General features: G+C 39.2%; 1 protein-coding gene across 2 annotated transcripts; it reads left to right on the forward strand.

The window, feature by feature from the left end:
• The first annotated feature begins 10,923 nt into the window (after nucleotides 1–10,923).
• LOC137948677 (uncharacterized) lies at nucleotides 10,924–23,895 on the forward strand. Of its 2 annotated transcripts, XR_011111639.1 has the most exons (4): nucleotides 10,924–12,091; nucleotides 12,886–13,437; nucleotides 13,520–13,901; nucleotides 23,613–23,895. XR_011111639.1 is itself a non-coding variant. In XM_068794798.1 (3 exons), the coding sequence occupies exons 1-3, from the start codon at nucleotides 11,204–11,206 to the stop codon at nucleotides 13,628–13,630; spliced, it is 1,551 nt and encodes a 516-aa protein (XP_068650899.1). In that variant the 5' UTR covers nucleotides 10,924–11,203; the 3' UTR covers nucleotides 13,631–14,302. The 2 variants fall into 2 exon arrangements, 1 of the variants encoding a protein (XP_068650899.1); XM_068794798.1 differs by lacking the exon at nucleotides 23,613–23,895 and having other exon boundaries at nucleotides 13,520–14,302.
• The last annotated feature ends 3,665 nt before the right edge of the window (nucleotides 23,896–27,560 follow it).

Here is a 27,560-nt window from a genome sequence, read left to right on the forward strand (position 1 = left end):
AATATCTCTTCCACAATTGTCTTCAAAATAACGGGAAAAATTACTATACAAGTCAAATAAGTTTCTCATAAGGTTGAACTGACATTTTCCCAAGTAATGTTGGACAGACATTTCTAGTATAAATATGTTTTCAATGATCATTAGTACTCTTTGTTTCCTGGAAATATTTTTCTAACTGAAAATTCTTACCAAAAAAATCATAAAATTTTTCAGCTAAGATGCCCAAAAAACCATATGAATTTGTTTTTTAAATAAGTATTTGACAATCGATATTGTAATACTTTCAACATGAGGCAATTTTTCATGGTAATTTTGTATTTTGACATTTTATTTTACTAAAAAGTTGTTGGATAAGTATGAGATTGATTATTTATTTTGAATTATTTCACTTGAAAATTCACAAACAAGTGTATTTAATTTTTCTAATAAATTTTGAAAAAAAATTCTTGTAATTTTATAGTAAGGCACTAATAAGATTTCTTAAAAGTGTATATCTTAGGAAAAGCATTTTTTCATCTTTTCTTGGGATATAAATTTTCAACCAAGGACATTGATGGACCCTAAAAAACTTAAACAGACCCAATAAGGACTTAAGATAAAAAAAATTCCCCAATACAAACCCCTTTAAGAATGAATGATAAATTTGAAGTAGGTAAAATCTCTGGGATATTTCCGTTGTCCTCTTCTCAAATTATATACAATTTAACTACCCACAAAATTATTCTTTTTGTTTGTTAATGAAAGGGATATGACTGAACAATCGTTGGTGGATGGTTCTCTTATTTTTAGGTGAGCCTCCTTTGATAAATAGTCCAAAACAGGGACGATGTGGAAGCCTTTCCTTAAGAAATTATAGAAAAACCGTTCTTGGTGAACTCGGTGGTCTTATTTTTCTTAATCAACGAGTTTAAGGTTAATCCATTAGACCCTATAAAACTAAAATATTGAAAACATATAAGTGAAATTTAATGATGAGAAAAGGTACAATAACAAAATAAAAAATAAAAAATATATGTAATAAATTAAATTATAAATAAAAATAATATAGGAAGTTGAGAAGCAAATAAATAATAATAAATACAAAGGAGATCATGATATAATTATAAAGGTAATAAGTAATAATAAATGTTCTTCGACTACTGGAAAATCCCTTTGTGGGTGTAGCTGTAGAACCTAGTTTGTATATGTGAGAGAGGGCATCCTAAGTGTAGCTGTATAACTATTTGGAATTCGTTGGAGAGGTTTTTCTACCAACTAATTTAATTTTGTTGGTTTTTTTTTTTTGGCAAAATAATTGAATGGCCTTCTTCTCTTACTTTCTTTGATCTTAGGAATCTGACCTAACTTTTATATGAGATACATAATGTTTTTGGAGTGGAAATAATCACATAAATACTGTTTTGTGGCATCTAGCCAGTTTGAAGAGTTCGTATATTCTATAGAGTTGAGAGGTTTTAATTCCAATAGAATATCATCCTAGGAGCAAAATATATAATTATGAGATTTTCCTAAGTTAGACTTTAATGCATGTTTTAATTATTTAATGCTATTTGCTAAATGCTAATAGACTTATGGAGGGGACCACTTGCCCTAGCTTAGATCCCTAAGTTCAAGCAATGAAATATGATCATTATTCAGTTATTAAATTTTAAAAATTAAGTGATTAGTTAAAAAAAAAACTATATATTAATTTAATCTATTATAAATTAAGAATTAATCAATAATGTGAACCAATAGTTAAGGATAATAATATTTAATACTAATAGAGGTAAGTAATAATTAGAATATAAACTTGTAGTTATTAATTGATACTTAATAGAAGTATGAACTTTGTTGAATTTATGGAAAAGAGAAATTCTTTATTGACTTATTTGTAATCAGAGTACACGAACCTCTATTTATAATAGAGGAAAGTAGTAGAGTCCAACTACAATTAAACTACCCTTGTCCCAATTATACTCAAACTCTAACACTTAAATATAAATCCTAGAATAATAAAATAACCAAATATAAATAGAAGATTTACATGACTAAAACACCTTTAAACTGAAAGCTCCTCTATGAGTCCTGCTTCCACAATAATTGCAGCTCTGTAAGACTTCTTCTTATGTAAGACTTTGTATTGTGCAATACTCATAATGTCATAATTGTATGGACCTGCGACTTCTCCTTGGTCTATGGGCCTTTAGCCCATCTTCCACATCACTTGGATGTGTAGACATTCCTTGGTCTATGGGCCTTTAGCCCATCTACCAACATACTTGGATATGTGGGTCTTCCTTGGTCGTGTGGGCTTGGGCCCTATCTTCCAACACTCCCCCTCAAGCTGGGAGTGAGAGAACAGCATGAACTCCCAACTTGCTACAAATGATGTATAAATTTTTTTTATATAAAATTGCACATCTTCCAACACTCCCCCTCTCGCTGTTGCATCCTTCCATGAGGCCCTGCTGCCATAAGATAAGTGAGAATAAAAATCATTCTTATCTGCAAAGACTTTGCTCCATACTCTAGTCTTATCTCATGCTGGATATAGGGTACACTCCATCTTCTATAGGTAGTGTGTCTATCGACATTGCTCTAAAGTGTCCACCACCGTGTGCCTCCACATGACAATGATTCTCAAGTGGTAGGAGTAATAAAAGCCATTACAGGGGAGGTAGTGGGCTTATTTATCATGGTGTCCCAATCCGGATACCGACTCTCATGGTGTCCCAACCGTGATATTTTTGAGAGTTAAATTTATCATGGTGTCCCAATTCAGGCACCTACTCTCATGGAGTCCCAACCGCGATATTTTTTAGAGTCAAAATTATGGTATGAGAAAAGGTACTGAGGGCACCTCTTATTTAATAACAATGTCTTATCCAAAGAGACATAATAGTTGCAGCTAAATATAACACTGACCATCTTCCAACACATATAATAAACTTTGCACTAGAACCCATGAAATAATCCGATATAAAAATTTCGCCTTGGATGCACAAGGTTCATTTGTGCTGCCCCTTTTCTTGAATATTTTGGTCACATAAACTTTATCCACAACATATGGAATAAAATACCTCTTTCTTGTACTTCTTCTACCTCTCCCCCCAAACTGGGGGATAATGGCAGTGATCCCAGTTTGAACCAAATATCATAAATGTAACAATAAGCCCAAATTAAGAGATGTAATAATAAGCCCTCAAACCAAAGAAAAGTGAGATATTTTCCAGATATAGCAACTCAAAAAGGTGATGCAAAACAATGGGCTTAAATTCGGATTATTCAATGCGACAGAATACCAGCATAACCTTTTATTCTTCCAATGTGAATATATATTTAAATATAGATCAGATTGACATAAAATTTCCTCCTTATGAAACTAGATTTAAATACCTTTCATATAAGTGTAACTTCACTTCATAAAATATAATTATCATAAGATAAATAATCTGATAGATTTCTGTCTCTGTCATCTGACCGAACTAAGCACTGTTACTCCTTTGTTTTCAGTATGACCATTAACACTTCCAAGATCAGTATCTCCTTATAAAAAAACTCAGATCTAGAATTGGTTGAATAGGTAAGAATATAGACTTATAGATCTTTCTTTTGATATATAATTTTCCATATAAAGTCTCATTCTTGATAGTATAAAATACCTCAGAATTTAAAGCTCTCGGCTGTTGCTCAAACTTTTTTTTCAATATGACCTTCGCGGCTTCAAATATCGATTTATCTTTGTAGATAAATCAGATTGAAAATTGGTTGAATATTTAAGAGAATATATTTTCATATATTTTTTTTGATATATATATATATATATCCATATAAAGTCTCATTCTTGATAACTAAAAATACCTTGGAAGTTGAAGCTTTGTGCTGTTGTTTGAACCTCTTTTGCAATTTGAACTTCACTCATTCAAATATCGATTTTTCTTTGTACCGAATGGAAAAAATAGTTTTTCTTTGGAAAGTAGACTCAAAGATATTCTCGTCAATATATAATTTGTAATATGAAAATCTCATTATAGAGGTAAAAAACGTAAAGCAAACTACGGGTCTAGGGACTTAAAAAACTAACTATGAACTTAGACTTAGGGTTTACGATTTAGAGAAAAGGATATAGTTATCTTTGTGGGTTGACCAAGTCAACTCACAGAACTTGCCCTGATACCATGTTAAATTTATGGAAAAGAGAAATACTTCATTGACTTATTTGTAATCAGAGTACATGAACCTCTATTTATAATAAAGGAAAGTAGTAGAGTCCAATTACAATTAAACTACCCTTGTCCCAATTACACCCAAACTCTAACACTTAAAGATAAATCCTAGAATAATAAAATAACTAAATATAAATACAAGATTAACATGACTGAAACACCTTTAAACTGAAACTCCTCTATGATACCTACTTCCATAATAATTGTGGCTCTGTAAGACTTCTTCTTGTGTAAGACTCATAATGTCATAATTGTATGGGTCTGCGGCTTCTTGGTCTTTGGGCCTTGAGCCCATCGTCCACATCACTTGGATTGTGTGGGCCTTCTTTGGTCTTATGGGCTTGGGCCCATCTTCCAACACACTTGGATATGTGGGACTTCCTTGGTTATGTGAGCTTGTGCCCTATCTTCCAACAAACTTAATAATTTTAAAGTAGTAATAGTGTAATAGCAATTATTAAGTGTGACAATTATTACCATTTAACAGTAATATTAGTAATATAGATTTAAAAAATAGCTACTAATTATTTGTTTAGTATTTTAGTCATTAATTTAGGGTAAACATATTTATAATTAATAATTATAATAATAGTTGATAATAATAATAGTAACTAATATTAACAATATATCTATAATGAATAGAATTTAAAACTAATAAATAGTTAAGTACTATGTACTAATAGAGTAATAATAATTGTGTTGTGGATTCGATAGCAGGACGAGTCATTCAGAGGCGACACGGATGAGTTAGTAGCTCAGTAGGTGGATGCACACTCAAGTACTTTGGTTACGAATATTTTTACTTTGTTTATTTATATGGTTAAGAGTGTTATATCCAGCGATGGCATACTTGTAATTTTGTCCATTCAAATTCTCTTGTTGTAAGCCTCTAAAAGGGCTGCCAGAAATTAGAGGAAGAGAAGTATTACATCTCTCAAAATTGGATCGGCGTTCTCCTCTAAGGAATCCTAGGATCGGTGTTCTCCGAAATCGAACCCAAGGGTGTAGGTTCCCTTCCACGAACCTGATCTTTTTCTCCTTCTTTCATCTTCTTCTTGTCAACATAGGGCATCCCAGGAAATCAAGTTGTCCTAGTTTCGCCCAAGCCCCTCTAGACGGCTTCTCTCTTCGCCGAGCCACGAGGTCAATGGTCCGGGAAGATAACAACTTGGTATCAGAGCGGGTGAACACAGGGGAGGCATCCAACAATGATGAATTGATAGCAAAGCTCAGTAAGTTGTTCAACGCAAGGCAAGAGGAAAGTGAAGGGCGATTGGCAGCGCTGTTAGACAGTCGAGTCATTCAAGAGGTAAACCAACAGTTAGAAGCAGTGACTAATCGAATGTATGGTATATTATCTGGAAGAAATTCACCCTCAAGGGATGGGGGAAGGGGCCCTTCAAACAGACATGGCAAATAGTTTGTTGGACGAACAAAGCATCCAACACACGGTGGGAGTTTCAGTCAAGGAGGAGGGGCGGTTTCAAAGTACACAAAACTTGACTTTTCTATTTTCAATGGGTTTGAAGACCCACTAATATGGCTTTATAGATGTGAAAAAAAAATTCTCCAACCAAAGAACTGCTGAAATAGACAAGGTGGGTCTGGCCGCCTTCCACATGCTCGATGAAGCGCAGTTATGGGGCCATCAACTAGAATTGGAGAACCCGGGGCAAGATAGGGAACAATTTAAGGAGTTGTGCGCCATTCGGTTTGGACCACCTGCTTAGAGCAACCCACTGGGGGGGATTTAGTGTTGTTAAGACAAACGGGAAGTGTGGAGCAATACCAAAAATAATTCCAAGAAAAATTGGCTCGGGCAAGTAAGGTTGTGAGGGTTGACCAGCATGTTAGTCTGTTTACAATAGGTTTGACTGAGGCACTCCGATTAGAAGTGGAACTACTCGCCCCTCTTGACCTAGCAAGAGCCATGAATTTGGCCAGAGCATTGGAAGCTAAGCAAAATATTCAAGCACACAGGTCAAATTGGCAAGGGGGGAAAAATAATTCTGGGTTGGCCACAACATATTATGGTTCTGGGTTAAGTACCTATGACTTCCGCTCCTAACAGACCGATTTTTTGGGTAGTATTGGATAGGTGCTTAACATTTGGTATTAGAGTGGGCTCCCATATCGTGAGTTCGAGTCCTGGGACGCGCAAAGGCCAGATTAAATATTGGTAGGTCCTTGTGATAAGCCCTGGGTCGGGCCAGTGTCGTTGCACAGGCGCAAAGGCTGGATTAAAATACTGGTAGGTCGTGTCTAGGTATTATCAGGGTCGGGCTAGTGTCGTTGCACTGCAGTGGTTGTCGGCTTGCGAAAGTGGGGTGTGATGTTATGGTCCTGGGTTAAGTACATATGTCTTCCGCTCCTAACAGGCCGGTCTTTTGGGTAGTATTGGCTAGGTGCTTAACACAACAACCCAACCGTGGAGAGGTAGTGTTGCTACCGATAATCCTACAGCGACTAAGGCCAATACTCCCACTCCGGCATTCATCTGGAAGTTGAACAGGACCGAGATGGAAGACCAGAGAGCTAAAGGATTATGTTACAATTGTGATGAGTAGTACACTTTCAGCCATCAATGTAAAAAATTATTTTGGTTGGAAGTCGAGAATGAGGAAGATGAGGGACTAGAAGTGGAGCAGGTTGAGGTTGAAGAACCCGCTATTTCGTTGAATGCAATAACAGGACTCAAGTCAACCAAGACAATGCAAGTGTGTGCGTTAGTCCAAGGTCAACCCCCATTAAGCCTTGTGGATTCGGGGAGTACTCATAATTTTTTGAGTTTCACAGCAACCCAACATTTACACCTTCAGATTCAACCTCGACCAATTGCTTCAGTCTCTGTTGCCATTGGGGAGAAGGTTCCTAGCTACGGGGTCAACAAGGCAGTAATATTTTCTATTGATGACACCCCTTTTACTGCAGAAGTTTTAACATTCCATTATCGGGATTTGACATGGTTTTGGGAATCAAATGGCTGCAAACCTTGGGCCCCATTTTGTGGGATTTTGCGGCTTTCACTTTGAGCTTTGAGTTTGGAGGGCACTAGGTCAGATTACAAGGCCATAAGGCTGACTTTCCAACACAACTACACTTACTCCACCAATAGGACACTTCGAACAACACTTTAGACAAATTGTTGGATGAATTTACAGACCTGTTTCAGGAACCTTCTAGTCTGCCCCTATTGAGACATTGTGACCATCGGATTTGTTTGAAGGCTAGGTCAGAGGTGGTGGTTGTTCGTCCTTATAGGTATCCACACCTACAAAAGGATGAAATTGAACGTCAATGCAAACTTATGCTGGAACAAGGCCTCATCCGACTGAGTAGATCTCCTTGCTCCTCTCCAGTCATTGTGAAGAAACATGACAACACTTGGAGGTTTTGTGTTAACAACAGAGAATTACATGCCAAGACGATCAAAGACCCACATTTCAGCACTAAGGGGATTTTTGGGATTAGCTGGTTTCAGCACTAAGGGGATTTTTGGGATTAGCTGGCTTCTATCGAAAGTTCATTCAAAATTATGCTCAATTAGTTTATCCTTTGACAAGCCTTCTTAGACGCAATGCCTTTCAATGGAATGAAACTGCCAACCAATCATTCACTGTACTCAAGCAAGCTTTAGCATATGCTCCAATGCTGCAGCTACCAAATTTTGAGGTCGTATTTGTGGTTGAATGTGACTCTTCGGGAGGAAGTATTGGGGCGGTGCTTCAACAATCCCAACACCCTATTGCCTATTTCAGTCGTCAGCTAGTAGACCACCATCACAAATTACCAGCCTACGAACGAGAGCTCATTGGATTAGCAAAGGCGGTTCAACATTGGAGGCCTTGCTTGTGGGGCAGATTTTTTATCATTCGCACTTATCACTACAACCTGAAATTTTTGTTGGACCAAAGGATTTCCACATCCCTGCAGCAGCATTGGATTAGCTAATAAATATGTTTTGACTTTACGGTGGAACATAAGGCAGGTACCTTGAACAAAACGGTTGACGCTCTCTCAAGACGTTCAGAGGAACCCCAAAAAAATTGTGCCATCAGTCATCCCAAACCTCTCTTGCTTGACTCAATCAAAGAGGAAATCTAGCACACCCCAGCACTCCAGGAATTGTATCACCGGATTGCTGATGGGAAAACGCCTTCCAAATGGTCCCTTCAAGACAAAATCATTTTATATGATCAACTCATCTACTTATCATCCTCTTCTCCTTTGGTTGCAGTAGTCTTATCAACTTATCATGACGGCACTCATGAGGGCCTTCACAAAACGTTACATCGGATTTGAGATGATTTTTATTGGAAGGGTATGAAATTGGCAATTGTAGATTATGTGGCTACTTGTCAAGTTTGTCAAAGGACCAAGACCGAACATTTAAGTCTAGCAGGTGTTCTCCAACCACTCGATCTTCCCACACAGGTTTGGTTTGACATTTTCTATGGATTTCATTGAGAGCCTCCCTAAGGCTTCGAGCAAGTCTGTCCATTTCGTGGTGGTAGACAGATTTTCCAAATATGGCCATTTTATCCCATTGGATCACTCTTATATAGCTTCCAATGTAGCGCAAGTGTTCTTCTCCAATATTGTTCGCCTCCATGGCATTCCGAAGTCCATTGTGAGTGATAGGGATGCCGTCTTTACCAACCATTTATGGCGAGACCTTTTCAGGTTATGTGGGACCAAACTCAATTTTTCCTTGGCTTATCACCCTCAATCCAATGGCCAAACTGAAGTCGTTAACCGCACGATTGAAATGTATTTAAGATGTTTTGTGGGAGACCGTCCTAAACGTTGGGTGGAATGGCTTCCTTGGGTGAAATATTGCTATAATATGTATTTCCACACTGCTTTACAGGCTACACCTTTCGGGTCTTATTGATTATGCCCAATTTTAAATAGAGGTCATGCCGAATTTTATATAGGTATTATATACATAGATTATGCTCAGTTTTAAGAAGAGGTTATGCCCAATATTATATGTATTATATATATAGGTTATGCCTAATTTTATGTAGAGGTCATGTCCAATTTTATGTAAACTGTATATAGACAACGACGATTGCGATGGTCTTGAGGATGTGGGTAGTCAAGTAACATGCTTTCGGAGGCAGAGTGCATTAGAATCCACTAGAGCCGCACAATTTTGAAATGCCATATCAACTTCCATGTGGAACAATAAATGATGGTTGTATCTTATTACTTTTAAACATGCGTCGTTTTTATGTACTAAACTTGTAACTTAATGATTTTAATATTAAAGGCACGAACTCGTTATTAGAATAATCTTTTTTTAGGTTATTAATAAAGTTGTATATGTATTTATTTATTATTTTTGTTCAATTTTATTACTATATTAAACTTCATATTTAAGTCTCTGGTAAATAAAATATAATTAAAGTATGCATTTGATTAATTAATTACTTTTAATTTTGTCAAAATATATTATTAATTAATACCATGTAAAAAATCTATCTTATGTTATTAATATAATACTTTTTTATTCATTAATCATATTTATTTTTTATTTACTCTATTGTATTAGTGATTTAATAGTGGTAATTAAAATATTGTTAACTCAAACACTTGGTTTAATTAAATTATTTTTATAATTAATAAAATCAATGGGTTTAAATTTTGAAGATGAAGATAAAGATGAACTTGTCCACACTAACACCCTATTTCGAAGATTTCGAAGATGAACTTGTCCACATTAACACCCATTTCGAAGATGAAGATTATATAGATGGATAAAATGAAGATGAAGATCAAATTTTCAGTTTATTGACTAATCCCCCTATGTCACCAAACTTCAAATTTCTTTTCACGTTGTCATGAGACAAGTCAAGAACAAATTGCAAGGTGGGGTTACAGGCAAGTCCAATTTTCTTCCGGTCCTGTCGCGCACCACGGGCATTTCGTGGATCCGCACGTAGTTTCCCTCGCTACCGCACGTTTCGTGCTCCGGATCCGAGACGTGGCAGACAGAACCGAATATGTTAGGTTAATGTTATGCGTGCGGCTTTAAAAAACACAAGAAAACTGATTTGAAACACCCATCATGTTTAATGAAAATGCCTCCTGTGCCCCCTTCCCGCTCCAACTTGAAATAGGCAGAATTCGTCTTTGGAATTTCAAATCATTTAAGGGCTAGCTCTGTCTTTTCAATGTAAGAACGGAAGTGTCCCTATCGAACATGACAGAGGGTTCTTTAAATAAATAAATACAGTAATAAGAAAAAGATCCCAAAATTCTCTCCCAGTTTCCTCGTACTCTCTTAGACTTCGCAGTCCGCATCTTCTACCAACCTGTAAGTTGTCACACATCACATGCTTATTTGTTATTTACACAAAGAGCCCTAAGAATTAGATTATTTACCCTTGTAAAATAATACTGGCTTCCAGATTTTATACTTTCTTCTATTTTTAGTTTAATTTTTAAAAATTTTTAATCCAGCTCGACAGGGGGCAGATAAAGTAATAATTTGAAATTATAAGGTGTATTATCTTTATTCATTTCATTAAATAAGAGACAAAAATACGATAAGTTATTCAGTAAAAAACCAATTGACTTTTTGAGAGTCAGTGTCAATATAAGATTTTTCAGGGGCTTTCTGGTAAATATATCTTTTTCAAATTGCGATGACTCGAATCAAATGCATCTCCGCTAGCTTTCTCGAAGAGATCTCGATTGCCACCCCCATGCGCATCGCTTCAAATTTCCAAATTTCATCTCCCGATTCTCCCCGAATCGTATTTGCATTTTGACACTCCGCAGTAGCTCTTCATCTCTTCTCTCTCTCTCTCTCTCTCTTGCGCTGTTTGAGGCCTTGACAGGAAATCAAATCCAACTGCAGTACCTCAAAAAACGGAAACAGACATCCTCGGCGTGGAAAGGAAACGACATTGTGGTTATCTTCGTCGCCGTCGCCGGTAGTCATTGCCGGCCGAAAATGAGCCTTGCGGCGGGCGGAGGTGAGTACAATGCTGGCGAATGAGAGACCTTCCTCTTCTTGTGCATCTCGCATCCTCTGTCGCACCCGCTCTCGCCGATGGCGCCACAGCCGTATCACCACCGCCATCATCACTATACTTTCCCTCCTCCTCGCTACCTTCGCTTGGCTTTCCCTTGTCTTCACTTCCTCCGCCTCTCACTGGCCTCACTACAGCCATCTTCACCGCCCAATTTCGTCTCCCGATGCTCAGTCTCGCGGTCTCAACCCTACTCCGCCCAATTCTGCTAGTCTCACCGCGGCTTCTGGCTCCTTCGATGACCTCTCCCTCGCTCAAGTAGTCTTCGGCATCGCCGGCTCCGCTCAGCTCTGGAAGCGCCGCTCCAATTTCCTTCGCCTCTGGTGGCGTCCCGACCAGATGCGCGGCCACGTCTGGCTCGAAGAGTTCCCACCCGAGTACACGTCGGATCCTGCGCTCCCCCCTATTCGGGTCTCCGAGGATATCTCCCACTTCCGGTACACAAATCCCATCGGTCATCCTTCCGGCCTCCGTATCTCTCGGATCGTGTCGGAGTGCTTCCGCCTTAACCTAGTCGACGTCCGCTGGTTTTTCCTTTGCGATGATGACACCATTATTAACGCAGACAATCTTGTCGCCGTCCTCGCTAAGTACGATCCCACCGAGATGGTCTACATTGGCAGCCCTTCAGAGAGTCACTCTGCTAACACCTACTTCAGTCATTCCATGGCATTCGGCGGGGGAGGGATCGCTATCAGTTATCCACTCGCCGAGGCGATCTCCAAAATCCAGGACGATTGCCTCGAGAGGTATCCCAAGCTCTACGGGAGTGATGATCGCCTGCATGCCTGCATTTCTGAGCTTGGTGTTCCGCTCACCAGAGAGTACGGTTTCCACCAGGTGATTCACATGCTTATATTACCGATTTAAACTCCAGCTTTTAGTTCTGTCATTTTTATTCTCTCTGAATGAACTCGTTAATAGTTGTGAGTGAAAGTTGTCTTATTCATAAATCATATGGTTAGTTAGGAAGCTCTTTTGAGTTTTTCTCGTGCTGTGATGCTCGCATTTCTTTCAAATTATTTGATTCTGGAAATAAGATTGTTAGCAGGAGTTCTGGGAGCTCCTCGTGTCTATGTTGGTGGAATCAGTGAGCTTTATGCCTTACGTTTTACTCGTTTTCCTATCTATGATCTTCAACAATTTTGAAGTTCCTGCGATCTACAGTTTTATGCTTGTATTTTATTTTTCTTTGTTAAAATGATCTTTAAAAGTTCTGAAGACCCTCCAGTCTTGCATTTTCCTTGACACTTTCTGTCTAAACTGAATTGGATGTTCTTCTTTTCTTGACAACATGTTTATCTTTTTTCTTTATTGTTTTGGTCACCTCTGTCACATTCTGATCTCTCAGTAACTTTCTGAAAGGGTTAAGTGGATATGAAGTTTCTCTGTGCCATGTCTTTTTTTCTATCCAATGGAAAAGATGTCCAATCATTAGAAGTAAAATGGTTCATTCTATTCTGTGCAATCTTTTATCCGAATTTGGTGAATCTGGGACTTGTTTCTCTGTTTTTCTTTCATTTCTTTCTTTGAAAAATGACTTTAAGGGGGTTATTTCTTATGGATTCTTGAATAATGATCCACTACTGAAGTCTTCATGTCTGCCTTCTAATCTGAAATTTGAACTTTTGCAGTGGGATGTACGAGGAAATGCACAAGGTCTTTTAGCTGCACATCCTGTTGCTCCATTTATTTCAATCCATCATGTGGAAGCTGTTGATCCAATATATCCTGGGCTTAGTTCTCTTGATGGCCTTAAGTTGTTTATGAAGGCAATGAAATCTGAACCCAGAAGCTTCTTGCAGCGGGCAATATGTTATGACCATGCTAACCATCTAACATTCTCAGTCTCACTAGGTTATGTTGTTCAAGTGTTTCCCAACATTGTTCTTGCAAGGGATTTGGAACGAGCTGAGCAGACATATTCTGCATGGAACAAAATAAATCATAGAAGTGAGTTTGATTTTGACACCAGAGATGTTCCTAGATCAGTATGTAAAAAGCCGATTTTGTTTTTTTTGAAGGATGTTGAGCAAAAAGAAAACATAACATCTGGTTCATATGGTCGAGCTAAAGTAAAAGATGATTTGAAAAGGAAAGTCTTTTGTTTTCCTCGATCTATTCCAGTTCATGGTGTGAAAAATGTTCATGTCATGGCATCTCCCCTCAACAAGAAGTGGCATTTGGTATGTTTTCTTGGTTAATAGTTTCTTCCATCTTTCTTTCTTGTTCATCTTTGATTGAACTAACTTGCTTTTTTTTGAATAGGTGCCTCGGAGGTTATGCTGCAAAGTGAACCACACAGGAGATGAAAAGTTGGAAGTAAACGTCGGGCAGTGTGAGAGGGGAATATTCGGCCTAGGTGTTGATTCTGTGTGATTGTTTAAGGAAGGATATGTCTACAGCTCCTCTCTGGATATCAAGGTCATTCTTTTGCATGAGGCCTCCCTTTGATGTGATTATCATCCATCTCTTGGATTTCATTCTTTATAGAGAATGAACAAAGTGACTCTCGGCATTTTCACAACCATGCACAAGAATCTTGCAGGTGACTGAGTTAACATCTCTGGACACATTCTAGTTGAAGAGATACAGCATGGATGATGTAAGCTCAAGAGTGCATTCTTTGCCTTCATTTTTTGTTCAGAAGGTACTTCATCATAAACCAAAATCTGATAGTTGCCTTTTGGAAAAAAAGAAAGAAAAAGTGAATTTATACATGTGAATGCTTTGAAATGTTAAGTAGCGCTTGCTTTATATTCTTGGAGTTCTGACAGGATCAGTGGCGATTCGTCGAGATTGATTTATGGCCTTTCCTCTGTTCCTATAATATAGTCTCCTTTTTTATATCTTGGTGTTTCTCTATGATGTACATGATAAATTGTATCTAAGTATTTGCTCAGGAAGGGACACAGATTGTGAGCCATGAGGAATCTAGTAGTAAAATTTTAACAATTAAGAAATAGGCCGATGGAGTAGATTAAGGTATTATGCACATGTATTTTTTCAAATATTAATAGTTTATACATTCAAACCTCTTTATATTGTTCTGTGTGGAAACCAAAGTGTTAAATGCCTGTTGTACTCTTCCATTTTACATAAACTGCATCAATCAATTGTAGCCTTATTGATGTGTAAGCAATGTCTTTGGAAATTGAAGTATGAACAATTTAGTTAAAGAAATTATTTCAGGATTAAAGATTGCCTTTGGCTGCATTCAGAAGAAGAAGGATACCTAAGTGGGAATGGGATTTCATGAGTACTAAAAAACATGCTTTAAATTCTGCCTATGGCTGCATTCAAAAGAAGAAGGATAGCTTAGTGGGAATGGGATTTCATGAGTACTAAAAAAAATACTCATTTACATGAGTAACTAATAAGAGGATGCCACATCACCCAAATTAAAACACTTTAAAGCAATGCTTTGAAGCTTTGCTCTTAAGTGTTTAAATTTCAAAAAACATTTTATGGGTCATGAGCCATGCTCTTATTGGTTCTCATTTAAATCAGTATTTTGCAATACTCATAAAAGTCCAGGGCCAGCATATTGGGTGTATGATCTAGGTCTTGATGCTCAAGATCCTTGCAAAGAGGCTACTTTTATTGGATGGGTGTGTGTACTGTTGGACTGATTGTTAGCTAGCTTTGGTCTATAATATGTACCTGGAAAAAGTTATTGGTAATTGCCTTGAGGTTGAAATTTGGATAAAGAAAAAAAAAGAAACATGTCACACAAAACATTTTTCTTTAATTCTGGAAGCTCATAGGGAGAAAAATATCTGTAAATAACATATCATGGGGTGAGGAGTTGTGATTGGTTCTAAGAGATCCATGGATGTCTCTTAGAATTTATCAATAAATTTGTGTAATAATTCAATGTGCAAGAAACATGATGACAAATGGCATGTGGAACGTTGATGTTCCAATTGTCAGTAACTGTGAATAGGATTTGCTTGTGTATAAAATGTTGGAGTTTGATAGATCTGGTATCTGAGCTGGGAATCCATTCTAGGTAATGAACGTTTTATTGTTTTTTTGGAATATCGAATCCAACTAAATCCTAACAGGAGGCATTGCACATGGAGAACCTTGCTCTTTTTGTATCAGTTGACCACACAATAATTTTTTTTCTTTTACAAGTGTAGTGGAAGGCATTGTTCAAGTTATGAGGGCACTTGATTGGGAGGAAAAAATTGGGTGGTTCACTAGAGAGACTTGACTTTAATAGAGGCAATAGGTTGGTAGATCTATGAAGACTAGTAGAGAGATTGGGCCTTCCTAGCATCTGTATGGGAGGGAGTATGGTTAGTAGATAGTAGTAGTTGTTAAAAGCCTTCCATCATTCTAAGAAGCCTTTCTCCCTTCTCTAGAATCTAGAACTTCCCTAGTGATGATCTTCCATAGATCTAACTCTGGCTACTCGATGACTTTTTCATGATTGGTTTTCAATGAACAAGTTTTATCCTTTAAAGAGCTTAAAGGAAGTTTTGAAGTTGCTAGCCAGTACAGGGACTTCAGTGATGATTAGAGTGACAACGCCTAGCCAATACACCCAGAAGACCAATCTGTTAGATGCGGAAAGCTATCGCCTACAAGAGTGGACGGAACCACTCTGACACCCACCCTACCCATTCTTGACCGCCTCTCACGGGATTTGAATGCGGGACGTGGCGTGCCCAGCTCTGATACCATGACAGTGGCTAGCCAATACACCCAAAAGACCGATCTGTTAGGTGCGGAAAGCTACCGCCTACAAGAGTGGACAGAACCACTCTGACACCCACCTCGCCCATTCTCTACCGTCTCTTTCCGGGATTCAAAGTGGGAACGTGGTGCCCAACTCTCAGAAGATGTCAAACACATAGCCAATACAACTCAACAGACTGATCTGTTAGGTGCGGAAAGCAGAGACTCTAACAAGAGTGGACGGAACCACTCTGACACCCACCGTTCCTAGGTTCTGACCTCTGCACTCCGGGTTTCGAACGCGGAACATGGGCATGTGGCGTGCCCAGCTCTGATACTATGACAACGGCTAACCAATACACCCAAAAGACCGTTCTGTTAGGTGCGGAAAGATACCGCCTACAAGAGTGGACGGAACCACTCTGACACCCACCCCGCCCATTCTTGACCGCCTCTCACGGGATTTGAATGTGGGACATGGCGTGCCTAGCTCTAATACCATGACTGTGGCTAACCAATACACCCAAAAGACCGATCTGTTAGGTGCGGAAAGCTACCGCCTACAAGAGTGGACAGAACCACTTTTGACATAGAAGGGTTTGGGTGATTAGTGACAACCCATCAGAGAGGCTTCCCTTCATTTTTAGTCCTAACTATGAGAGCGAGAGTGAGAATGATGGAAGTAAGCAAAGAGAATGGATCTCAAGATGGTGTGATAAGGGAACTCTCATTGAAGAAGACAATCGTTGGGAGATGCAAGAGCTCTTGAAAGCTCGTGATGCAACATTAGAAAGGGAAGAAGATGAAAGGAGGAAAGAAACAATAGAAAGACCAAGAAGGAAGGAAACATAAGATATTAGAAAAGATTCTTGAGAGCATGAGGATGACATTTGGCACAGGCAACTTCAAGTAGAGAAGGTCAGCACGGACTCGAGAGCCCAGGAACATGAAGATGGATGGCAAGTGGTGCCTACCAAAAAGGCGAGAAGGTTTTCATGATCCCATTCAAACTAGTAGATCATAGCCACACCTTCTTGATCCCGGATCATGAAATACAGAAGCACTGCCATCTGAGTAGAGAGATGCAGATTCAGAGGCAACGATGCAGTAAAAATCACCTCCCGAAGAGGCCAAAAAGCTCCTTTGTTAGAATCCCTATTACTGCTCTTAGTGATTTTCTACTACAATGGGAAACCACAATCCTAAACAACTATGAACTTTGGGTCAAAGACATACAACTTTTTCTCACGGTTTTTAGAAGCCATGACAGGCTGGAATGCAAGATTGTCCAGTTCAAAGAACAATTGATTATGGCACACTTCTACATCCCAGCCTAGCATGGGGCTGAATTCAACTGGAACCTAATCCTTGTGGCAGCTGCACCTTTCTCCTAAACCGCAAACCCTCTCAGCCTCACTACCATCACCACCACTCTGAAGAACCCATCCGAAACCACCTAGATAAACAATCATTCACTACCTGAACTGACTTGGCTTGCAGGATTGGAACTCCTCTTCAACTGCCTCCACATCACACTAAGCTGGAAACAAACAGACTAACCAAGCTTGTGGAACATTTGTCTAGCGCTTGGCTACTTGGTTTTACCATATCCATCTCTTTTCTTTCCAAAGACAAATGGTTGGTAAGACAACCATCCCTAGATGGGGCCAAGGGATTGCTCATTACAGCTAGCATGCTCCTAACCAAACCCATTCTTTCAGTCAAGGAGTGGAAACCTACCAAGTCAACAGGCCAGTTCTCCAAGGGGTACAAAGAGTTATGGTATACCTACAAATAAACTTCAACTTGAGGGGTAATATATATGTAGTAATAAGATCCTCCATAACGGTGTCCCAACCCGGGCACCGACTGTCACAGGTAGAAATGGGTGATAAATGCTTGTCATTCACAAGACGACGATAAAAGACCCACGGGTACATAAAAAAGTCTCACTGAACTTAAAATACCCTACCATGATGGACTTAAACTCCCAACCGAAGCAACAAGCAAAAGGTTGGCCCAAAGATGTATGTGAGAGTCAATTAAAGGATGGTAGGAGTAAGGTTGTCAAATAACTAATAGGTAATGGGTAAAAAGGAAGATAGAATGCTGAGGCCACCACTTCTTCAATAATAATGTCTCATCCAAAGAGACACGATAGCTGCAACTGAAACGGGCCTGGGCCCATATAACACGAACCAGAATAATAAAAATCCTGGTAAAAAGGACCCATGAAATAATTCGATGCAATATGTTGACCAACGAATATGTTGTGAATACCTCAAAATAATTATCCAGCCAAAAAAAGTAATGAGTTGTGTTGAGTCAAATAGTAGATCAATATAGCCGAGTCGAGGCAGAAACATATGTACAACTTGGGACCCACCCGGGCACGTACACCGAGGCAAAAACATAAGTGGCTTGAGTCAGGTTGACCCGGACCGAGTTGACTCAGTAGAACAGAAGCAATCTTGGTTCGCTGGGTTAACTCGGCCCGGTCCGGGTTGGGCTTAATCGTCGCTGGATCAAATTTTTCCTAACTTAGGGAAATATAATTCAGCTACAGTGATCTTCTTCCCCGACGCCGAAGCTGTAATGGACTCGCTGGAAACAACCTTCATCCATAAATGAAAACTCAGTGGTGCTGGTGATTGCTGAGCACAATGGAGAACTGAGTCGTCTTCTAGAAACACTAACAAGGTGGCGGAGAGATAATTCCGCTTAACTCTGTATGAAAGGCCCAGCGAAGAACAACAACTTTAAAAAATAGCAACGCAGAACCTTCCGAACAGAGATGACAACCAACTCGGCAAACCAGAGAACCAAAAAAGGAAAGATACTCCTGTAGGCTCGATGTTTAATAAAACGGAAACAGAGTCTTCTTCTTCCCCACGATGCCGAATAGAGGCAGATCAAACTTTCTTTCTCGCCCGCAGCGGAAGCTGTAATGGACAGCAACTCAGTAACTCAGTGGAGACTAGGGTCGTCGCCTCCTGCGAAACCAACAGAGCTGTGAATGAACAGAAAAACAGCATCGACATCTTCCAGTGCGACGCTGGCATAACCGAATAAGCAACAACACGACCAAGATCAATATTCTGGAAATCAAGCGGCAATAAATCAACAACAACGACACGATGACAGAAAGGGAGAGCAGCTTCAGAGACAAAAAGGGATCGTCGCGGTCGGCGGTCATGAACCAGAAACTCCCGGAAATAGAATAGCAGTATAGAGGTAAAAACGTAAAGCAAATAACGGGTATAGGGATTAAAAAAAGATAAATACGAACCTAAACTGCTTGAGATAATAGATCCGAAAAGGTTTACATTATCTCTGTGGGTTGACCAAGTCAACTCACAGAACCTGCTCTGATACCATGTTGAATTTATGGAAAAGAGAAATACTTCATTGACTTATTGTAATTAGAGTACATGAACCTCTATTTATAATAGAGAAGGTAGTAGAGTCTAATTACAATTAAACTACCTTTGTCTCAATTACTCCCAAACTCTAACACTTAAAGATAAGCCCTAGCATAATTAAATAACCCAATATAAATAGAAGACTAACATGACTAACACCTTTAAACTGAAACTCTTCTGTAAGACCTCCTTCCATAATAATTGTGGCTCTGTAAGACTTCTTATTTTGTAAGACTCATAATGCCACCTCATGTGATCATGGTGGGTCCATTTCTTATAAGCTTGGACCCATCTTCCAATACACTTGGATATGTAGACTTTCCTTGGTCTTATGGGCGTGGGCCTATCTTCCAACACACTTGGATATGTGGGCTTTCATTGGTCGTGTGGGCTTGGGCCCATCTTCCAACATTCAATAACTTTCTTTGGCATTTTACCTTGTTGGGATGCTCCTTTGTCAATGAAAAATTATCCTGCCTTGCTCAAGGGAGGTTTCATTTAGCTTGCTTGCCGTGAAGAGCACACAATGAAATTTTGTTTCTGTTACACCGCTGTTTCTGTTCATGGTGGCAGCAATGATGGCATCTGAAAATTCTTTCCTATTTCCGCATGGAGTTGAGTTGGATTGATCAGGCAATGCCTAGAGGGAGTAAAGGAAGCATAAGTGGTGACCAATCTTTGGTGGGAAGCATACCTTAACAGTTGTGCAAGGTGGATTGGGTCTTAGGGCATCATATTTGAAGTTGAGGTGGAAGCTAGAGAGGGAGAGTAGGAGAGAAAATTATAGCTGGCTTGTGAGAAGTGAGAAGGGATAGGAGGTTGAAAGGAGAAGAGAAAGAAAGGAAAGAGGAAAGAAAGAACAGATAAACATGAGAAGCAAAAGGGGTTGTTCACTTGGGCTGTTTCCTTATACACGAACCTGTGGACTCTCTTTCATTTGGAGTTCCTGCCTAGTCTGCAATCAAAAAGACCCTCTAGGCACATATAGCCATGAAATTTGTATACAAACCTTTCCCGAAGATTTTTAAATACTTTGAAACCCGTTCTAATGCCGACCAATGTGAATCTGTGTAGCATGCGTATGTGGGTTATGACCAGAAAAAGGGATATCAATTTTAGTAACTGTAAGATAAATGAACTTGCCAACCAGTCTAGCCTTTTGAGATTAGGAAAGGGCTCTTTGCCTTCTGTAGCTGCAGCCATTTTGACATTAGGATCCATAGGTGTGTCCACAGGTCTACACCCTGACATTCTAGTTTCTTTATGAAAGGTGGATAACAATTTCAATCTCTGGATCCCATGTGAGCCCTGTTCAATTTTTTTATGTTGAGAGCTGTAAATGGCAAATTACAAGTATACTCCCTATTAGTAACTATACTAAACAGGTGCAATATAGTAAAAAGTTATTAAGAAAAATACCTTAGTAGATTGAATATTAGTTTTCATTTTAGGAATGTAAGTAAATGAAACTTTACAAGAAGACTACGTATTAGACATGTATGCTCATAAAATGGATAATTGGAATTTATAATTGCTTCAACTGGATCGTTTTCAGACCTTATTTTTATGTGATGGCCTTGGGGCCGATTTACTTTAGTTGTTTATATGAGGATTTTCTTTACTAAAGTTACGTTATTTGTGCTTCTATCCAAAAGTGTTACCCTTTTCTTATAACATTGGTCTAAAAAGATAGGGGAAGTTTAAAATGCTGAAAATTTTATTTTTGTATGAAGCCAGTGAATTCCAGGATTTGTGTGTTGACTTTAAGGAATCACAATTAACACTTATTCCCCTTGCCTAAGTTGATTTGCAAGTAGATTAATGCTGGTCATCCAACCGTGGGTTTCATGCAATTGGGAAGTCGACTAGGGAATGGCTCTAGCTGTATCCTATATGGTTTGTGCAGTATTCAAGGCAAATTATTCTGCCTTTGATAGTCCATGCTAGAAGGTGTCTTTATATCTTTTCATGGGTTCTGTATGCTGCAGGGTTTCGAACCAGTCTACCAAGGGTTAAACACCTGCGGATGACTAGCCTAGGAACCACATTGATATGTAGTCATAAGGCTATGGCTAGGGGTGGCTTCGAACCGAGCCGGCTCGGTTCGATTCGGTATCTCTCGAGCTCGACCGAATTCAGGTTCGGCTCGACAACTCGCTAGCCGGCTCGTTAACGAGCCGAGTCGGGGGGGGGGGAGGAATTCTTCCTCCCCTCGTCATCGCCGAGCCCCTCCCGTCCGCTGTTGTTGCCGTCGACAACTGGTGGCCGGCCGTTCGATTTCTTCCTCCCCTCGCTTTCGCCTCTATTTCCGTCACCGCCTCCGTCATCCCTGACGACACCGGCGCTGTAACCCCTTCCTCCGCGTCGTCTCTGCGGAATACCTAAGTTCAGGGGAGAATTAATCCACCCTTCCCCCCCCCCCCCCCCCCCCAAAACCAGCGCGTTAAGATGATTTCGCACGTGCAAGATCATAAAGTGCAAAAAAAAAATAAAAAATTGCTTAAACTCTCCTTCCTCATGGCTCTTGAAGAAATTGAAAATACATTTGAGTAGAAATAAGTTTCTAGGGACTATTAGTGTCTCATGTTTTTTGTAACATTTTTCTAATTGAAAATTCTTATTAAAAAAATTAGATAATTTTCTAAGTAAGATTTTCCTGCCAAGATGGGCTAGAAAATCGTATAGAAATTTTTTGAATTTGATAGTTGATGTTGTAATACTTTTAGCATTAGGCGATTTTTATTGCAATTTTGTGTTTGACATTTTATTTGATTAAAAATTTATCGATAAGTATAGTAATATATTAGATTGATTATTAATTTTTATTTATTTCCCTAGAAGAGGCAATAAGAGGTCCATTTAACTTTCCTAAGAAAATTTTAAAATATTTCTTGTAATTTTCTGATAAGTCACTAATAGTAATAGGATGTTATTTAAAGTTTTTTTTTGGAAATATGTATCATAGGAAAAACTACAAATGTTTTTCCTAGAATATAAGTTTCAACTAGGGGCACTTAGGAGGCCATAGTAAAAAAGACATTTGGAGTAAAAAAGATCAACATTGGTGTGTTTTAATCCATTATTGAAATTCAATCCTGAACCTCTCCTATCATTCTTTTTTTAAGCTCGAACTAGGGTAGAGCTCGAACTCGAACTTAGTTAAAATTATCAGGCTCTAGTTCGATTACAATTTTAGGTTCGAGGCTATGGTCCGCTCGAGTTCAAAATATTTAAATCAAGTTCGGCTTGAACAAGGTTCGGACTCAGCTGGATTCGATGCCCTTATGCCCAATTTTAAGTAGAGGTCATTCCCAATTTTATGTAAAATGTATGCATAATTTTATATACAATTTATTTGACATGTATTTTTTGAAAGTTTTAAATGTATGTTGAAGCTCGAGCTTGACTCAAACTCGATTAAAATTATTAGGCTTGAGCTCGATAACAATTTTAGGCTCGAGCCTAGGTTCGACTCAAGCTCGGCTCGAACATAGGTAGCTCGGCTCGGCTCGATGCTACCCCTAGCTATGGCCATTTATTGCTATTCTGATCTTTAGTTGAAATGAACGTCTAAATTATGTTTAATTTGAAGTTTTGGTTATGAGCCAACTTTTCAAAGTTAGTGACTTAGATTTGTCACATTTTAGCCACATGTTTGTTTTTTGTCCCCGACCCAGTTGCTAATTCAAGCTTTTCAAGTTGTAGTAGTTGACCATCAAATCTCAGTCTAGTAATACCCAGTTGCTTGGTTTGTCCCCTGCACCATCAGTCCTTACTCTGTAATGCAAAGCTTGGTAGACCATTTGGTTATTTGATGCCTATTACAACTCCTTTTATTCTCTTACTTCCTGCAAGTGCCTTTAACTTCCAGGTGTTTACAGAATCTATTTGATGTCTTCATTTTTATTCCTGCATGCAATGCCTTGGGTGATTTGGAAAGAAAAATGTGTTTATTGCATGAAAACTATTCCTTACAAGTAATTTAAGCATCGTTCTCTTTATACAAATTGAAGACCAGTAAACAGTTTCCCCTTCCACTGGTAATTGGCTTTGATATAAAATATTCCTTAGCCTAATTTAATCTAATATTGTCAACAAAATACGTTTTTCGTATAGTTTACCCTGTCGGTGGGAAAGAGGAAGGAAGATGGTTACCGTGAATGTATTGGGTCAGGTGAACAATAGTTGCTGCTTGCATGTTATTCATTGACCGACTGATACTTAGAATCTGATAGACTATGAAAACTTTGTAGTAGTTGAGGAGGAGGCAACTCTTGCTGCAGCAATTGGCAAGATTCCAACTATTTTTTATTGTACCCTAGATAGGATGCTTGCACCGACTTTGGGAATGTCATGGGATGGTCAGCATGGATATATGTTAAAAGTCCCGCACATCTCAAGTGCTTGACAGACAAGACTTCCTTGGGGGGTGGTGGCGGGCAGTCTTTAACTTGAATGGTTTGGTGGAAGTTGCCTCAAGTGGTCTGTTTGTCTTTTAACTCCTTCACATCTCTAAGTTCCTGACTGATACACTTCCTGGGGTGGTCTGTATTTGAGCATTTCCAGGTTTAGAAAAGTATGGAACATGTAACTACACAAACAGTGGGTATCATTGTATTCATTTTCCAGAAATTTCACGTACAAAAGTTACTTTAAAACCTCAGGCTGAAGAATTGGACTTGTAACTTGGTGAGCTCATTGGGTGACTCAATCTTTTGGCCATACTGTCATATAAATTTTGATCTCTTACACAGTAATTGTGTTAATTAGATTGAAGTGATGTGCAACTATAATGTAACCACTGTTGAAAAATAATGTGACTCGTGTTGCAGTCTAAAGGAGTCATTCCTGTTCAAGTGAAGAATAGTAAATGCTTTTGAAACAGTCAACATTGGTAATAATGTAACAGCAACAGCGGAAGGACTCAAACAATTTTGAGGCTGATAAACAATGCTAACCAAATTGCAAGTCCCATATTACCAACCTGTTTCATGTTTTTGTTCTGGTTGCTCTATTTTATTGTTAATGGTCCATTTTTTGAAAAAAACAAAAAATGTTACCTTTTTTATTATGTGAAAAATGTGGTTCAAACCAGTGAAATACTCTTAAAGATATGCTGCCATAGTTGGTCAAGTGGAAGGTTATTCATAAAGGCCGGAGAGGTTTCCTCCTGTCTACTTCCAGGAGGTGTAGGACGACTGATTAATAGTTACGTATCTTGTTTCCAGTATGTGAAATGTCATTTTCTAACTGGCTAACCCAAGTATTTCAGTTGTCAGATTGCCTCAATTTCTCTTCAAAACTGTTAAATGGTCGCCTTCTGATACTGCAGTGTTTGCAAGCTTGTAGTCTGCAGAATATTGAAGAACAATTCAGAAGAGTATCTTTGAGAGCGAAGGTGTTTTAGTTCTCAACTTTACATCTCACTTGTCAGATTGGCTCAGTGTCTCTTCAAAACTGTTAAATGAATGCCTTCTGAGACTGCAGTGGTTGAAACCCTGTAGTCTTCAGAATATTGAAGAACAATTCAGAAAAAAAAAAAAAAAATGGTATCTTGAGATGGAAGGTGTCTTCAGTTTCAACTTCTCATGAAACGGATTTTTTTTTGTTTTTTTTAGAGTCACTGTCAACTGCTTTCCATTCTGCCTTTAAGAAGTTCAACCTTCCCAGTTTGCTTTCATACGTGTTTCCTTTTCCTTCCACAAATTGCTTTCATACGAGTTTCCTTTTCCTCTCTTGAGTACCGCGGAGTTCTTAGGATGCGACCTTGAAATGTTCAAATTTCAAAGTCCAGTTGATCCAGGGCTATTCCTCTTCTTGACTAGTGAGCCACATAGATGCGTCCGTGTTACAGGCTGCAGGAAATGATGGTTAACTGCGCATATTCAGCACATCAGTTTACAAAACCGAGCAGCAGGAGTTGATAGAGAATTGTACTTGTACGACACGGTTTGTCTTCTCATTCTTTTAAAACAATCTTTAACAGCAGCTGAGCCTGTTTCCATCAGATGTGAGTTGCAGTTCTGGGTTGGCATTAATCATTGACAATATACTTTATCATCCACCGTCCTTTCTACTTCTATCCGTCGACAGAATTAAAAAGAGTAGAAAAAGAAAAAAACTGCATGGAATAAATTAAGACGGGTACAGGGGGTAAAGCTTCACCACACAAGTGGTTAGCCAGCCAGCCAATCTTCACCTTCACATCCAAGCTTAATTTCCTTTGTCCATTTTGCACCTAACCCTCTTTAATTTCTCCCCAAACCTTTTTCCCGCCCCTGATTTGGACGGTCTGGGCGAGTTATTTAGGGGATAAAAACACTGTGGAAAAAAAAAAAAAAAAAAGGATGAAAATCGACATCATGCTTTATGTGCTGTGGTGCGTAGGGAGACAGTTGCAACCACTTGTGGAAGCTTACATGCGCTCTGTGCTCATTCCTTTGAATGACTATTAATTTCCTTTTCCGATTCTCCCTCCCTCTTTCGCTCTCCTTTTCTTATTCTTAATATTATTTTTCATCCCCATTTTCCTCCTCTTCTGTGACGTTATCTTCATCAACCAATTCAGATTCCCTTCCCATCTTCACCAATTCTTTCATTCCCCTACATAAATTGCACCTCGTCGTATCCAGTAACAAACTTTCTAAAGCAGAAACTGAAAATCCAACGGTTATGACATCCCAAACGCTCTCACCGACAACCGACGGTCGCAATGCCATCAATCTGATCTAACAATGTGGGGGCCTGTACGCCGAAATAACTTGGAAAATTTAAAACTCTACTGCCGCAACCAGAAATTAGTCATTAAGCCGGCGGTGATAAATCCATAAAAAGAAAGGAATCTTTTTTATATTGTTTACACACGTGTGTCCCTTCAGTCTCATGATTATATTTAATCGAAATCATTTCCAAATTTAAGCTCATCTTTCTGTTTTTTGTATCAGGCAGCGATGATCACTTCGTGGGGGCCCACACTACCGTCTACAAAATAGCAAATGACGTAGGCCCCACCTCCATCTTCTGCGCACGGCCGAGGCGTTACTCCAGGTAATAATGCGGCTTCAACTTTCACATAATTTTTTTTTTTATATTTAAAAAAAAAAAAGATAAAAACTTAAAATTTAAGGACTTACAATAAACCCTATTTTCTCCTGTGGTCCCCTCCTATCCCCCTCTTGGTTGCCGCTTGGAATTCAAAAACCGGGACCCACGGCGCTTGAAGGAAATTCAAAACGTTAGTACCCTTGGGCGATCCGTCGTCCTGGTTTTTAGTTTTTTGCCCCACTAGAACGGGTCATGACGTCAACCGTCCGTCAATTTGCGTGGGCCCCATGTTCCCTCCTGCGAATATCTCGTTTTCCCAACTCTGGTCGGCCCGGGGAATGAAAAAGGACCGGTTTCATTATTGGTGAAGCAACGGCGGAGTTCCATCTCTTATGTTACGTTCCTCTCCGCTCTCTCTCTCTCTGTCTCTCTCTCTCTCTCTCTGTCTCTCTCTCTCTCTACAGATTAGAATGATTGATTCAACTTTGCACTTGCAAAGGATATTTATTTTCCTTCCCTAGAGGCCCATTTTTCCTATATGCCCTTTTTACTCCTGTCCATGTTCCCTTATTTACACGGCTCTCCTCAAAATTGCGGCTGAGACTCGTTGGCGTCGCGCGTCGACATCCAAAGTCAACTTTGTCCTGGAAAGCCGAAGGTGACGTGGCGGTCTCCGCTCGGACCTTCGCCTTCCGACGACCGCCGGTGTTTGAGCCCCTTCGTTATCGGGCCCATCTCTCAGCCAGCATATCTTTCATCTTTGGGAGCGTGAATGTGAACGTGGGCTGGGTCCTCATTAGGAAAAGTTAGGTAAAATAGGAGACAGTGACGAGAGAATTGGGTCCGGATAGCTCGAACGACAAAACTCCTAATTTTCTCCGACTTACTTTACCGCCATGCAACCCATGAGCTCGTAGATATTTTTCCTTCGGACTTATCCACCCACGATTTCAGACCACCCATCTACGTCCAAACTAGCACAAAATATCAATCACGCTTTGATTACCCCTCTCTCATAAACATCTTACCGGAAACAAATATGTTTCTGCTTTGTGTCGAGGAATTCAGTCATTCGATAAGTGAGAACAAATATATTGAGTTTCTAATTTAGCTACACATTTTCACTCCCAAAAATTCCTAATTTAAGTCAGTTAATT

The sequence above is a fragment of the Aristolochia californica genome, unplaced genomic scaffold, assembly GCF_029961685.1.
Source record: "Aristolochia californica isolate CCGP_79_NKW_82.1479 unplaced genomic scaffold, dmAriCali1.0.hap1 SCAF_13, whole genome shotgun sequence".
Lineage (NCBI taxonomy): Eukaryota > Viridiplantae > Streptophyta > Magnoliopsida > Piperales > Aristolochiaceae > Aristolochia > Aristolochia californica.